Source organism: Narcine bancroftii, chromosome 3 (genome assembly GCF_036971445.1).
Source record: "Narcine bancroftii isolate sNarBan1 chromosome 3, sNarBan1.hap1, whole genome shotgun sequence".
In the NCBI taxonomy this organism is placed as follows: domain Eukaryota; kingdom Metazoa; phylum Chordata; class Chondrichthyes; order Torpediniformes; family Narcinidae; genus Narcine; species Narcine bancroftii.
The window spans coordinates 124,845,484-124,861,095 of NC_091471.1; the positions used below are offsets into that span (position 1 = coordinate 124,845,484).

The window sequence follows — 15,612 nt, forward strand, 5'->3', positions numbered from 1 at the left end:
TGCATATTCCTCAGCATGTCTAGCATGTCAGCACTGCAACTTTCTCTGTGCAAATAAGACACGTTGGGATACCCCTGTGCTCAACAAAGAAATATTGCACTTCCCACTTTTCCTGAAATTGTCTGTGCTCATCACCAACCTTTCTCTTCACTGCAGGCTTTGAAAAAGACATGTTTGGGGCTGTATAATATATATAATTCCACTTGGTGTCACTGTTGCGTTGAAGTTTCAGTGTTTAGCTAATGCGTCTTTTCCGCTTCTTTTTCTGTCCCGCTGAGCAACAACTTCCGGGTTCAGACGGGAGCGGCTGCGGAAATTGCACATGTGCCACGTGCATATAATGACAAATAGAAAATGCACACAAATATGCTTATATTCGCAATAAGCCCAGCCGATGTCCCGCCCCTGAGAGCAATATACCCCACCATGATTGGTAGGTTCATTCAGCTCCGCACACAACACTGAAAAGTGCCAATCATATCAAACTCGCGGGCCGCACTAACATTAAACTTTCATATTAAGGCGGGGCCACAAACTATCGTCCCGAGGGCCGCAGTTGGCCCGCGGGCCGCAAGCTTGAGACCCCTGATCTAGTCTATCCTGGTCCAATCTGGTTTTTCCCTTGTTTGATAAAAATCTGATAGATATCTAAATTGTGCTGCCCTATAATAATTCTTAAAGTTTGGTAGCTGCAAACCCTCTTGTTTGTACCATTCTGTAAATTTATCCTGCCCTTTCCATAAGAATTTCCTCATTATTTTCTTTAGCTCATTGAAGAATTTCTCTGTTAAGGGAATTGGTAATGATTGAAATAGGTATTGTATCCTTGGGAAGATATTCATTTTAATGCAATTTATCCTTCCTATCTGTGTTAGTGGTAAATCTTTCCAATGTTCTAAGTCATCTTGTAATTTCTTCATAAATGGCTGATAATTTAATTTGTACAGATGGCTTAGATTATTATCTAGTCTAATACCTAGCTATCGGATTGCTTGTGTTTGCCATTTAAATGGTGATTCTTTTTTAAACTTTGTGAAATCCATATTATTCATTGGCATCACTTCACTTTTATTTATATTGATCTTGTACCCGATATTTCTCCATATTCCTTCAATTTCTTATGTAATTCTTTTATTGATAATTCTGGTTCTGTTAAGTATACTATGATGTCATCTGCAAATAGACTGATTTTATATTCCTTCTCTTTTATTTTTATCCATTTTATTTTCTGTTCTATAATCAGTTCTGCCAATGGTTCTATTGCTAAAGCAAACAGTGAGGGAGATAGTGGACATCCCTGCTTAGTTGACCTGCTTAATTTAAATTGGTTCGATTATATATCCATTTACTGTCACCTTTGCCATTGTACCCCTATATAATGCTTTAACCCAATTAATATATTTCTCTGGTAGGTTGAACCTCTGTAGTATTTTGAATAAATAATTCCATTCTATCCTGTCAAAGGCTTTCTCTGTGTCTAAAGCAACAGCAACTGTTGGCGTCTTATTTCCTTGTACTGCAAGGATTAAGTTAATGAACTTAGACATTGTCCGTTGTTCGTCTTTTCTTAATAAATCCAGTTTGATCTAGTTTTACTATTTTTGGTACACAGTTGGCCAATCTGTTTGCTAATAGTTTAACTATTATCTTATAATGTGTGTTAAGTAGAGATATTGGCCTAAACAATGCTGATGTTAGTGGATCTTTCCCCTTCTTTGGTATTAATCTAATTATTAGCGTTTAACATGAATCTGGCATGTTTTGTTTCTTCTATCTGGTTCATTACTTCCAGGAAAGGAGGAATTAGTAACTCTAAATGTTTTATAGAATTCTATTGGGAGTCCATCCGCCCCAGGCGTTTTATTGTTCGGTAGCTTTTTTTAATACCTCTTGTATTTTCTCTATTTCAAATGGTTTTTATCAATTTGTTTTGCTCCTCTTCTTGCAATTTCGGAAGTTCAATTTTAGTTAGAAACTCATCTATTTTGTCTTCTTTCCCTTCGTTCTCAGTTCAGTATAATTGCTCGTAGAATTCCTTAAAGTTTTAATTCATCTCTGTTGGGTTATATGTAATTTGTTTGTCCTTTTTCCCTGATGCCAATATCGTTCTTTTAGCTTGTTCTGTTTTAAGCTGCCAAGACAGTATTTTGTGCGTTTTTTCTCCTAGCTCGCACTACTTCTGCTTTATTTTCATTATGTTCTTCTCCACCTTATACGTTTGTAGTGTTTCGTATTTTATTTTTTTGTCCGCCAATTCTCTTCTTTTTGAAGCATCTTCCCTTGTTGCTAGTTCTTTCTCTGTACTTACTATTTCCCTTTCCAGCTGTTCTATTTCCCAATTGTAGTCCTTCTTCATCTTAGTTACATAACTTATTATCTGCCCTCTGATGAAGGCTTTCATTACATCCCATAATATAAATTTGTCTTTCACTGTTTCTGTATTTATTTCAAAGTACATTTTAATTTGGCGCTCAATAAATTCTCTAAAATCCTGTCTTTTAAGTAGCATGGAGTTTAATTTCCATCTATTTGGTCTTGGTGGGATGTCCTCCAGTTCTATTGCTAATAACAGGGGTGAGTGATCAAATAACAATCTAGCTTTGTATTCCATTTTCCTAACTCTCCCTTCGATATGGGCTGACAACAGGAACAGGTCAATCCTTAAGTATGTTTTATGTCTACTCAAATAAATGAGTATTCCTTCTCCTTTGGATGTTGTCTCCTCCATATATCCAAAAGTTACATTTCCTGCATTGATTTAACCATAAATTTGGTTACTTTATTCTTTCTTCTAGTCTTTTGTCCAGTTTTATCCATCTTTGAATCCAAATTAAGGTTAAAGTCCCCTCCTATCAATATATTCCCCTGCGTATCTACAATCTTCAAAAAAATATCTTGCATAAATTTTTGATCCTCTTCATTAGGTGCATATATATTGACCAAATTCCAGAGTTCTGAATATATCTAACATTTTAACATTATGTATCTCTCTGCTGGATCTATTATTTCCTCCTCTATTTTGATTGGTACACTTTTATTAATTAATATAGCTACCCCTCTGGCTTTTGAATTATATGATGCTGCCGTTACGTGCTCTACCCAGTCTCTCCTTAATTTCTTGTGTTCCACTTCAGTTAGATATGTTTCCTGCACGAATGCTATATCTATTTTTTTTCTTTTTTCAGTAAATTTAATAGCCTCTTCCTTTTGATTTGGTTATGTATTCCATTAATATTTATAGTCATATAGTTCAAAATGGCCATTTCATACTTTGTTTACATCTAATTTCCGCTTCCTCACCACCATCTTTCCCCTTTCACCCCCATTTCCTTTTCTCAGTTTTCTTTTTTTGAATGCACTGTATGATAACACTTCTAAAACAAAATATTTCAACCATTCCCACATCTGAAATTCCCTTAATCCCAAGTGTCCACCCCCACCACCACTCTGAGTCGCCCCTTGTCCCTTGCGAGGCAACCACAACTCCCCTCTCCATTCGGACTGCGAACCCGTTCACAAGTGTCAACTGATTTCGCAGTGACTGTTATTCTCTCCCACCCAACTCCCTCCAAAAAAGACTTATCTTCACATTTTATTTATTATTTTGTTTTAACCCTACCTTCCCCCCCCCATCTCCCTTACTTCCCTCTTCTTCCCTCCTTTTTTTCTTTCGCTTGGCTTCATGGACAAAGATTTATGGAGGGGGTAAATGTCCACGTCAGCTGCAGGCTCGTTTGTGGCTGACAAGTCCGATGCGGGACAGGCAGACACGGTTGCAGCGGAAAATTGGTTGGTTGGGGTTGGGTGTTGGGTTTTTCCTCCTTTGCCTTTTGTCAGTGAGGTGGGCTCTGCCGTCTTTTTCAAAGGAGGTTGCTGCCCGCCAAACTGTGAGGCGCCAAGATGCACGGTTTGAGGCAAGATCAGCCCACTGGCGGTGGTCAATGGGGCAGGCACCAAGAGATTTCTTTAGGCAGTCCTTGAACATTTTCTTTGGTGCACCTCTGTCACGGTGGCCAGTGGAGAGCTCGCCATATAACACGATCTTGGGAAGGCGATGGTCCTCCATTCTGGAGACGTGACCCACCCAGCGCAGCTGGATCTTCAGCAGCGTGGACTCGATGCTGTCGACCTCTGCCATCTCGAGTACTTCGACGTTAGGGATGAAAGCGCTCCAATGAATGTTGAGGATGGAGCGGAGACAACGCTGGTGGAAGCGTTCTAGGAGCCGTAGGTGATCCCAGTAGAGGACCCATGATTCGGAGCCAAACAGGAGTGTGGGTATGACAACGGCTCTGTATACGCTTATCTTTGTGAGGTTTTTCAGTTGGTTGTTTTTCCAGACACTTTTGGGTAGTCTTCCAAAGGCGCTATTTGCCTTGGCGAGTCTGTTGTCTATCTCGTTGTCGATCCTTGCATCTGATGAAATGGTGCAGCCGAGATAGGTAAACTGGTTGACCGTTTTGAGTTTTGTGTGCCCGATGGAGATGTGGGGGGGCTGGTAGTCATGGTGGGGAGCTGGCTGATGGAGGACCTCAGTTTTCTTCAGGCTGACTTCCAGGCCAAACATTTTGGCAGTTTCCGCAAAACAGGACGTCAAGCGCTGAACAGCTGGCTCTGAATGGGCAACTAAAGCGGCATCGTCTGCAAAGAGTAGTTCACGGACAAGTTTCTCTTGTGTCTTGGTGTGAGCTTGCAGGCGCCTCAGATTGAAGAGACTGCCATCCGTGCGGTACCGGATGTAAACAGCGTCTTCATTGTTGAGGTCTTTCGTGGCTTGTTTCAGCATCATGCTGAAGAAGATTGAAAAGAGGGTTGGTGCGAGAACGCAGCCTTGCTTCACGCCATTGTTCAGAGAGCTCATTGACCCGACCTTGTTGGTTTTCATGCAGTTGGATAATCATGTTGAGGAACTTTGGGGGGCATCCGATGCGCTCTAGTATTTGCCAAAGCCCTTTCCTGCTCACGGTGTCGAAGGCTTTGGTGAGGTCACCAAAGGTGATGTAGAGTCTTTTGTTTTGTTCTCTGCACTTTTCTTGGAGTTGTCTGAGGGCAAAGACCACGTCAGTAGTTCCTCTGTTTGCGCGAAAGCCGCACTGTGATTCTGGAAGAATATTCTCGGCGACACTAGGTATTATTCTATTTAGGAGAATCCTAGCGAAGATTTTGCCTGCAATGGAGAGCAGCGTGATTCCCCTATTGTTTGAGCAGTCTGATTTCTCGCCTTTGTTTTTGTACAGGGTGATGATGGTGGCATCACGAAGGTCCTGAGGCAGTTTTCCTTGGTCCCAACAAAGCTTAAAAAACTCATGCAGTTTGACATGCAGAGTTTTGCCGCCAGCCTTCCAGACCTCTGGGGGGATTCCATCCATACCTGCTGCTTTGCCACTTTTCAGTTGTTCGATTGACTTATATGTCTCATCCTGTGTGAGGACCTCATCCAGCTCTAGCCTTAGGGGCTGTTGAGGGAGCTGGAGCAGGGCGGAATCTTGGACTAAGCGGTTGGCACTGAAAAGAGATTGGAAGTGTTCTGACCATCGGTTGAGGATGGAGACCTTGTCGCTGAGGAGGACTTTGCCGTCTGAGCTGCGCAGCGGGCTTTGGACTTGGGGTGAGGGGCCGTACACAGCCTTTAGAGCCTCATAGATACCCCTGAAGTCACCAATGTCCGCGCTGAGCTGGGTTCGCTTGGCGAGGCTAGTCCAATATTCATTTTGGATCTCCTGGAGTTTGCGCTGAAGATGGCTGCATGTGCAACGGAAGGCTTGTTTCTTCTCTGGACAGGACGGCTTTGTAAGGTGAGCCTGGTGGGCAGCTCGCTTCTTTGCCAGCAGCTCCTGGATTTCCTGGCTGTTTTCGTCGAACCAGTCCTTGTTTTTCCTGGAGGAGAAGCCCAGTACCTCTTCAGTGGATTGCAGTATGGTAGTCTTCAACTGATCCCAGAGGGTTTCAGGGGACGGGTCCGTGAGGCGGATTGCATCCTCGAGCTTTGCTTTGAGGTTTGCCTGGAAGTTTCCTCTCGCTTCGTCTGACTGCAGGTTTCCAACATTGAACCTCTTTCTGGGGGCTTTACTGTTCCTGGGCTTTGGCTTGAAGTGAAGGTTGAGCTTGCAGCGAACCAGCCGGTGATCAGTGTGGCATTCCACGCTGGGCATGACCCTGGTGTGGAGCACATCTCGTTTGTCACTTTCTCGCACCAGGATGTAGTCCAAGAGGTGCCAGTGTTTGGATCGGGGATGCATCCAGGTAGTCTTAAGGCTGTCCCTCTGCTGAAAAAGGGTGTTTGTAATGACAAGCCACTGTTCTGCGCAGAGCTCCAACAGGAGGCGCCCATTGTCGTTGCACTTGCCGACGCCATACTTGCCCAGGATTCCTGGCCAGGTTTCTGAGTCTTTGCCGAAGCGAGCGTTGAAGTCGCCCAGGATGACAACCTTGTCGGCTGTAGGGGTGCGTTGGATGAGGTTGCGCAGGTCAGTGTAGAACTTGTCCTTTTCTGCTGGTTCCGCCTGGAGGGTTGGTGCATAAACACTGATGAGGGTGATGCAACACTCGTTTTGAAGGGGGAGTCGCATGGACATGATTCAGTCCGAGTGGCCTGTCGGAAGGTTTTCGAGTTTGGAGACCATGAAGTTCTTGACCATGAAGCCTACACCAGATAGGCGTCGTTCATCCGAAGGCTTGCCAGACCAGTAGAGTGTGTAGCCCGCGCCGCGTTCTTGGAGGCTGCCTCCATCTGCCAGGCGGACTTCACTGAGAGCGGCTATGTCGATGTCAAGACTGAGGAGTTCATGTGCAATGAGGGCAGACCGACGTTCAGGTCGGTGGCTGTCAACCTTGTCTAGCATGGTTCTGATGTTCCAGCATTCTAGCTTGAGTTTGTGAGCGGACGTGGAGGGGGCGGACGTGGAGGGGGCGGACGTGGAGGGGGCGGACGTGGAGGGGGCGGACGTGGAGGGGGCGGACGTGGAGGGGGCGGACGTGGAGGGGGCGGACGTGGAGGGGGCGGACGTGGAGGGGGCGGACGTGGAGGGGGCGGACGTGGAGGGGGCGGACGTGGAGGGGGCGGACGTGGAGGGGGCGGACGTGGAGGGGGCGGACGTGGAGGGGGCGGACGTGGAGGGGGCGGACGTGGAGGGGGCGGACGTGGAGGGGGCGGACGTGGAGGGGGCGGACGTGGAGGGGGCGGACGTGGAGGGGGCGGACGTGGAGGGGGCGGACGTGGAGGGGGCGGACGTGGAGGGGGCGGACGTGGAGGGGGCGGACGTGGAGGGGGCGGACGTGGAGGGGGCGGACGTGGAGGGGGCGGACGTGGAGGGGGCGGACGTGGAGGGGGCGGACGTGGAGGGGGCGGACGTGGAGGGGGCGGACGTGGAGGGGGCGGACGTGGAGGGGGCGGACGTGGAGGGGGCGGACGTGGAGGGGGCGGACGTGGAGGGGGCGGACGTGGAGGGGGCGGACGTGGAGGGGGCGGACGTGGAGGGGGCGGACGTGGAGGGGGCGGACGTGGAGGGGGCGGACGTGGAGGGGGCGGACGTGGAGGGGGCGGACGTGGAGGGGGCGGACGTGGAGGGGGCGGACGTGGAGGGGGCGGACGTGGAGGGGGCGGACGTGGAGGGGGCGGACGTGGAGGGGGCGGACGTGGAGGGGGCGGACGTGGAGGGGGCGGACGTGGAGGGGGCGGACGTGGAGGGGGCGGACGTGGAGGGGGCGGACGTGGAGGGGGCGGACGTGGAGGGGGCGGACGTGGAGGGGGCGGACGTGGAGGGGGCGGACGTGGAGGGGGCGGACGTGGAGGGGGCGGACGTGGAGGGGGCGGACGTGGAGGGGGCGGACGTGGAGGGGGCGGACGTGGAGGGGGCGGACGTGGAGGGGGCGGACGTGGAGGGGGCGGACGTGGAGGGGGCGGACGTGGAGGGGGCGGACGTGGAGGGGGCGGACGTGGAGGGGGCGGACGTGGAGGGGGCGGACGTGGAGGGGGCGGACGTGGAGGGGGCGGACGTGGAGGGGGCGGACGTGGAGGGGGCGGACGTGGAGGGGGCGGACGTGGAGGGGGCGGACGTGGAGGGGGCGGACGTGGAGGGGGCGGACGTGGAGGGGGCGGACGTGGAGGGGGCGGACGTGGAGGGGGCGGACGTGGAGGGGGCGGACGTGGAGGGGGCGGACGTGGAGGGGGCGGACGTGGAGGGGGCGGACGTGGAGGGGGCGGACGTGGAGGGGGCGGACGTGGAGGGGGCGGACGTGGAGGGGGCGGACGTGGAGGGGGCGGACGTGGAGGGGGCGGACGTGGAGGGGGCGGACGTGGAGGGGGCGGACGTGGAGGGGGCGGACGTGGAGGGGGCGGACGTGGAGGGGGCGGACGTGGAGGGGGCGGACGTGGAGGGGGCGGACGTGGAGGGGGCGGACGTGGAGGGGGCGGACGTGGAGGGGGCGGACGTGGAGGGGGCGGACGTGGAGGGGGCGGACGTGGAGGGGGCGGACGTGGAGGGGGCGGACGTGGAGGGGGCGGACGTGGAGGGGGCGGACGTGGAGGGGGCGGACGTGGAGGGGGCGGACGTGGAGGGGGCGGACGTGGAGGGGGCGGACGTGGAGGGGGCGGACGTGGAGGGGGCGGACGTGGAGGGGGCGGACGTGGAGGGGGCGGACGTGGAGGGGGCGGACGTGGAGGGGGCGGACGTGGAGGGGGCGGACGTGGAGGGGGCGGACGTGGAGGGGGCGGACGTGGAGGGGGCGGACGTGGAGGGGGCGGACGTGGAGGGGGCGGACGTGGAGGGGGCGGACGTGGAGGGGGCGGACGTGGAGGGGGCGGACGTGGAGGGGGCGGACGTGGAGGGGGCGGACGTGGAGGGGGCGGACGTGGAGGGGGCGGACGTGGAGGGGGCGGACGTGGAGGGGGCGGACGTGGAGGGGGCGGACGTGGAGGGGGCGGACGTGGAGGGGGCGGACGTGGAGGGGGCGGACGTGGAGGGGGCGGACGTGGAGGGGGCGGACGTGGAGGGGGCGGACGTGGAGGGGGCGGACGTGGAGGGGGCGGACGTGGAGGGGGCGGACGTGGAGGGGGCGGACGTGGAGGGGGCGGACGTGGAGGGGGCGGACGTGGAGGGGGCGGACGTGGAGGGGGCGGACGTGGAGGGGGCGGACGTGGAGGGGGCGGACGTGGAGGGGGCGGACGTGGAGGGGGCGGACGTGGAGGGGGCGGACGTGGAGGGGGCGGACGTGGAGGGGGCGGACGTGGAGGGGGCGGACGTGGAGGGGGCGGACGTGGAGGGGGCGGACGTGGAGGGGGCGGACGTGGAGGGGGCGGACGTGGAGGGGGCGGACGTGGAGGGGGCGGACGTGGAGGGGGCGGACGTGGAGGGGGCGGACGTGGAGGGGGCGGACGTGGAGGGGGCGGACGTGGAGGGGGCGGACGTGGAGGGGGCGGACGTGGAGGGGGCGGACGTGGAGGGGGCGGACGTGGAGGGGGCGGACGTGGAGGGGGCGGACGTGGAGGGGGCGGACGTGGAGGGGGCGGACGTGGAGGGGGCGGACGTGGAGGGGGCGGACGTGGAGGGGGCGGACGTGGAGGGGGCGGACGTGGAGGGGGCGGACGTGGAGGGGGCGGACGTGGAGGGGGCGGACGTGGAGGGGGCGGACGTGGAGGGGGCGGACGTGGAGGGGGCGGACGTGGACCTGTCCTCGGGCCTGCGCAAAGGAGCTTTTAGGTGGAGTGCAGTGCGCGCAGTACTGGCCCCACCCTTTACACCCATGGTTCGTGTGACGTGGCCAAGCAAGCTGGGACGTGGCAGCGAGGTCCTTGGGTCGTAGGTTTTATGTCGGAGTGGCCTTCTCCTATGCAGGTTTCTTACCCGTGCTGGAGGAGTCTGCCTCCCCTCTTAGGTCAGTCCATACTGCCCGGACCGGAGCCGAGGCCGCCGCTGCTCTCCCTGTGCCCTGACTGGGGCCGCCGCCTCCAACTCTCTGCCCAGATCGGGGCCTCCGCCTGCCTCACTCGACCGAGGCCGGGGCTGCCGCCTCCCCCTTGCTCCTGCCCGGATTGGGGCCGCCGCCACCTACCCTCAGCCCGGACCGGGGCCAGTGGGAGGCGGCGGCCCCAGTCCCTCCTTTAGTTCTTACTTATACATGATTTTTACTTCTTTATACGTAGTTTGTCGTCGTTCTTTGTTCTACATCTCTTCATCTCTCCTTCTGTCTTGTAGGGGTTCTGCAAATTCTCGTGCTTTCTCCGGATCCAAGAACAGTCTGTTTTGCTGCCCCGGAATAATTATTTTAAGCACCGCTGGATATCTCAACAAATTTATAGCCTTTCTTCCATAGGATCGATTTTGCTGCATTAAACTCCTTCCTGTTCTTTCGGAGCTCAAAACTTATGTCTGGGTAGAAAAATTTTTTTTGACCTTTGTATTCCAGTCATGTATATTTTGTCTTCTCTAATTTTATTCATTGCCTTCACCAATATATTTTCTCTTGTCGTGTATCTCAGAAATGTTACTCAAACAGATCTTGGTTTTTGTTGTGACTAGTTTCGGGGCTAATGTTCTGTGTGCTCTTTCTATTTCCATTCCTTCCTGCATTTCTGGCATTCCCAGGACTTTTGGGATCCATTTTTTTATAAATTCTTTCATATCTTTGCCTTCTTCATCTTCCTTAAGTCCCACTATCTTTATATTGTTTCGCCTACTATAGTTTTCCATTATATCCATCTTCTGAGATAACAAATCCTGTTTCTTTAAATTTTTTTGTCATTTTCTTCCAATTTTCTTTTTAAGTCGTTCACTTCATTTCTACCGCCATGACACGTTCTTCCACATTTTCTAATCTTTTCCCTACATCTGTTATGACCAGCTCTATTCTACTCACTTTTTCTTCTGTACTTTTCATTTTTCTTTTCATTTCACTGAATTCTAGTGTCAGCCATTCTTTTAATGCTTTCATTTGTTCTTGAAATTTTTTAATATCTATGTACTGTCCATTCATTTTACCTCCTATTCCTCTGTGCAGAGCTTGGTGTTCTTTTTCTTCTTCTTGTGTCTGCTCTTGGGTTTGTCTCTTCTATTTCTCTTCCTTGTATCTGTGTCTCTTCTGACTTTCTTGTTGAGCTGCTTGTCTCAGTTTGTTGAGTTTTTTTTTTCCATGGTTTCTTGATGTTGGTCCTCTTCTTCTGGGCTGGTTATCTGTTGTGCCTCTCGTTTCCTTTTTTCTTTCTCACCCCTCCCGTTTCCGTGGCTTTCTTTATCTTCCAGCTGGGAGCCCTGCTGTCGGGCCTCTCTCAGCTGTTCGTGCTGTGTAGTTTCACTCCACAGCTGGTCCCCCCTCCCATTGGTGTTCTCCTTGTTGTGCGCATTGTGCAGTTGTGCACCCCCATTTGGCTCCGTGAGCCATTTTTGCAGTCCTGCAGTCGCAAACCTGCGGGGTCTCCACTAGCCTCGGGGAGTGGGCTCCTCTTTCCATGGCGGCTCCCTGTTTTTTCGTGCAGGTAAGGCCTTCACCTTTCTCTTCCGGCGTCTTTCTTTCTTCTTCTCTTCTCGTTGTTTTTGGCTTTTCTTTCTTAGGTGACATTTTCTCCACACCTTTATTTTTTATTTGTTGTGATTTGTGTGTCTGGGGCTTTGCTTTTTCTTCACTTTTATCCTTCTTTTCTGGAGAGGGCTAGTATTCTCCTTCCAGCCACTACTCCATCACCTGACTCCTCCATTTTTCATATTTCATTGTCATTATTTAGTTTTCATAAACATAATCATTAACATTGTTACACTTTGCCCTTATAACTCCAGTTTTTCTTTGCATGTGGTGGGATAGAGAAAAGGTAGAAAACGAAGCAAAAGCTTTTCTGACATTTTAATTATTGTTAAGAATAGCTTTCTTTTCTAAACAATACTCAGCATGGTAGCACTGCTCACGTAATAAGTGACAACTTTTCAAGCTAGTATTCCATGGGGCATCATATCCAAAAGAGACACTTAACTTTCAATGACAAAGTCAACATTTATTAGCTGGAACGAATTCTAGAAGATGGCTAACAGGCAACTGCTCACTGAAGAGCTCCGGGATTTAGACCTGGAGTCAATGAAGCTACAAAAATATATTTCCAAGTGGGATAAGAAAATGACCAAGAGTTGAAGCATTCTCTTGTGCCTCATGAAGGAAGCAGGTTTGCAGGCTGTTATCATAATAGACCAAATGAGTAAATGCATACCATCTCCAAGTAATGCAGTGTAACAATGATGTACTCACCAATGAGGAAAGAGGGCATTTAAGATGGTGAATAATGTGCCAATGAAGAAGGGTACGATGAAATGGGAACTCGTCTTGAATGTCATTAATTCAAAAGATGGGAAAATCAGTACCAGAACAATCAGAAAACTCTATTACATGCTATTTTTTGGCAGAAGAGTCACATCATTCCCACCAAATCTCATGAAATGGGTAAATTTTAATATTGTCATATGTGACCAAGTAACGAGCTACATTAGCTGGAGATGTACAATAACGTAAAGATAATATTTCTTCAAATATACATGACTGAAGATTACTTGCTTGAAACTCCAGGTTGAGAATTTGCCATTGCAATGGCATTTCAAATACTCATTCTATTTCTCACCCAAAAGAATATTTACATTGAAAATGTATTGAAAGTAGATTTTACCAGAATGCACTGCAGTATTTATTCAAAAACAATGCATGTAGAGAGAGGGTTTCTACCTCAAATGCACTGTTCATGCAATTGAAATGGTATATTTGATTGAGGAAAAGCTCAGAATTTTCGAAGATAGAATTATTAAATACAATATTTCGCTTTTGAAATAGGTTTATTGGAACTGGGGAGGATAAAAATCAGTAAAATGTAAAGCTTCAGTCAAACAAAACTTAAATAGCACAAACCAATTTCAAGATTAACCAGCTGATGAGGGATACTTAATACAGCGATACTCACATTCCTTTTTTTTTTTTATAAACACGATTTTATGCTTACCTGTATTTCTGATGATATAATCCAAGATCACCAGTCTCTCAAACTGGGACTGAAGCTGCTTACGAGTGTTTTCTGGCAATGGGTCAGTTTCAAATTTTCGAAGCCAGTAGTCAGCTTCTTTATAATTTTCTACAAAGAGTTGAAACGAGCCAACCTAAGGATGCAGAATACTGTCAAAGATCTACAGAAACTATTCATGTCTTATTCTTATGTCTGTGAGAAATTCCATTTAGAAATTCATGTTACAAATGCTGTGCTACACAAAGAAACATCCAGAACAAATTTCAAGAATGGGTCAGTTCTAAATTAATGAACTGCATGCATTAGCAATAGAACAATTAAATATCTTAAACCATTGGAAAAAAATCTAAATATGAAAATTAAATCTGATTAAATACACTACCATTGTCATGAATGATCAGATTAAGTTTTTAAGACATCAAATCTCTTATGTAACCAAGACTTTAGTAAATTAATGCAGACTATTATCATGTTCATTGGATTATTTTGGTCTGTGCTCCTGCCAGTTAAGCATAACTATACTTGTATCTATTTGGCAGTGACCTCATATTTTTGATTTTTCTTTTATGGTAGAAAGCTCTGCCACACAACAGATACCAACAAACATGTTGTTCCTGCAACCTTAAACTTTATTACAATAAAAAATGGCCATTAAATTTCAACTGTTACTGACAGAAGATTTAAAAAAAAAACCTTTGGAGGCAGCCCAATCCGATGAAACCTGCGACCAACTTTTGGCACTTTTTCCAAAGCATATTTTTTTCCTCTAGACTTTGCTCGATCTATTGCACTATAGTTGAATGTTTCACTTGCAAGCCAAACTACCTAGATTTAAAAAAATGTTTAAAAACAATCCATTAGGTTCATGCTGAGCATTTCACAGCAGAGAAAATTGTTCCAAATTCACAATATGGAATGAATGCTTAAAACAAACAATGAAAGAGGAAGAAAAAGATTCTAATTACTGCAGATCGCACTCACTTATGTGGAACTTAAGATATTAAATATTCTTATATCAGAAAATAGTACATGGACATCAATTTTTGAGTTTGTAGCTTTACAAGGGAGCCATCTAGTGTTACCTTTTATTTCCTAGGGATGCTATGAAACCTGTTGAGTTTCTGCAGCACATTTGTTAATGCACATGACATCAGTATCTGTACATTTCTTGTTCAACTCCATCTTGTGGCACCAAGTGAACTTTCCATTACAGTACAGAGATAGAGTAATATTAAAATGGAGACAGAATGAAGGTTTAAACTGGGGATGAATAAATTAAAAGCCCATTTAAACATTTGAGCTCTTAAACTTGAAAGACAGATAAAAGAATTGGAGTATCAGAAAATAATGTCTCCTAATATTGGATCAGACAAAGAAGGCAAAAGGCACTAGAGACCAAATGGGGGTCATGGAGTAGAACAAATTTATTGGAGGTGGGAGGGAAATGGTGGATTGTGATCAGTAAGTAATTGCAAATACAGAGAAAGATCACATGCATTAGTAAATGGGGAATTCAATATACTAAAGCCAACAAAGGTCAGAAAGAATGATGAAGACAAGCAGCTTAACTTGAACAAACTAGGATATGTACTGCTTGAAAGATGAAAATTTTGAAATTAGTCAGGTGATAGATAACACTCAAACAATAACAATTCAGGTAAGTAGTAACCATTGTTTTGAAGGCAAAAAGGAAGGGCATCCAAATCTGGACAATTCCAAATATACTTGCTAAAATGAACAACACAAGTTAACTTCTGACAAATACAAGGTTGCTAGAATAATGAACCAAGTTAAATCAAGTTCAGAAAAGGTTAAAAGAAAAGACAATGAGCTAGTTGGGGAGCAGGGGAAGAGAAATAGAATAACTACCAACATGAAAATCCAAAGTTATTTATTGTCAATAAAAAGATATTTAAAGGAAGGAACCAATAAGGGTAATTTTTCTTGTAGAATAACAGTTTTGGCTTTGATGGGAATTCAATCTTTTCATAAAAATCAGTTAAAATTGCTGATATGGATTTTGAAATGCCACACAATAGATTTGTAACCTGTATTCAAAGCCATTGCACTGAATATTTTAAAATGGCCAAGTCATGGTTTGTGTTATATATCAGATCAATGGAAAAGACAGCAATGTTATTTTAATCAGTACTTTTATTACGTCTATTTGCAACAAGCATAAGAAAATCTGTAAATTACACCCTGTTTATCAAAATTCAGATAATGGACAGATTATACAAGTCCAAAAATGTCAGAGCAGAATTAAGCCATCAAGTCTGCTCTGCTTTTCTAATCCTGGCTGGTGCAGTTTTCCTCTTAAACCTACTCTGCTGCCTTTGTCCCATAACCTTTGACTTCTTTACTAATGAAGAACCTATCAACCTCTGCTTTAAATATACCCAATGACTTGGCCGCCACAGTTGTCTAACACCAAATTCCACAGATTCACCACACTTTAGCTGAAAGCATTTCTCCTCAACTTTCAAAAATAATTTGTCTTTATTCCTTCAACCAAAGTCAATGACCATAAACTTCTGATGCTGTATTCCAACTGTCACTTCTTCGCAATTTTCCCCCCAACTTGTCCAAGTTCTTTCTGCAGAATTCCCACTTCCTCAACACTA

At 48.1% G+C, this 15,612-nt stretch overlaps 1 protein-coding gene across 4 annotated transcripts in view; it reads right to left on the bottom strand.

Moving 5' to 3' along the window:
* Nucleotides 1-15,612, bottom strand: part of LOC138757533 (phosphatidylinositol 4-kinase type 2-beta-like) — a 74,621-nt gene that overhangs the window by 13,692 nt on the left and 45,317 nt on the right. For all 4 annotated transcript variants that reach the window (XM_069925034.1, XM_069925037.1, XM_069925035.1 and 1 more), the window contains 2 exons: nucleotides 13,682-13,813; nucleotides 12,968-13,121 (listed from right to left, as the gene is read on the bottom strand). In XM_069925034.1, coding sequence (XP_069781135.1) covers nucleotides 12,968-13,121; nucleotides 13,682-13,813 — 286 coding nt within the window. The remainder of the gene's footprint in view (nucleotides 1-12,967; nucleotides 13,122-13,681; nucleotides 13,814-15,612) is intronic.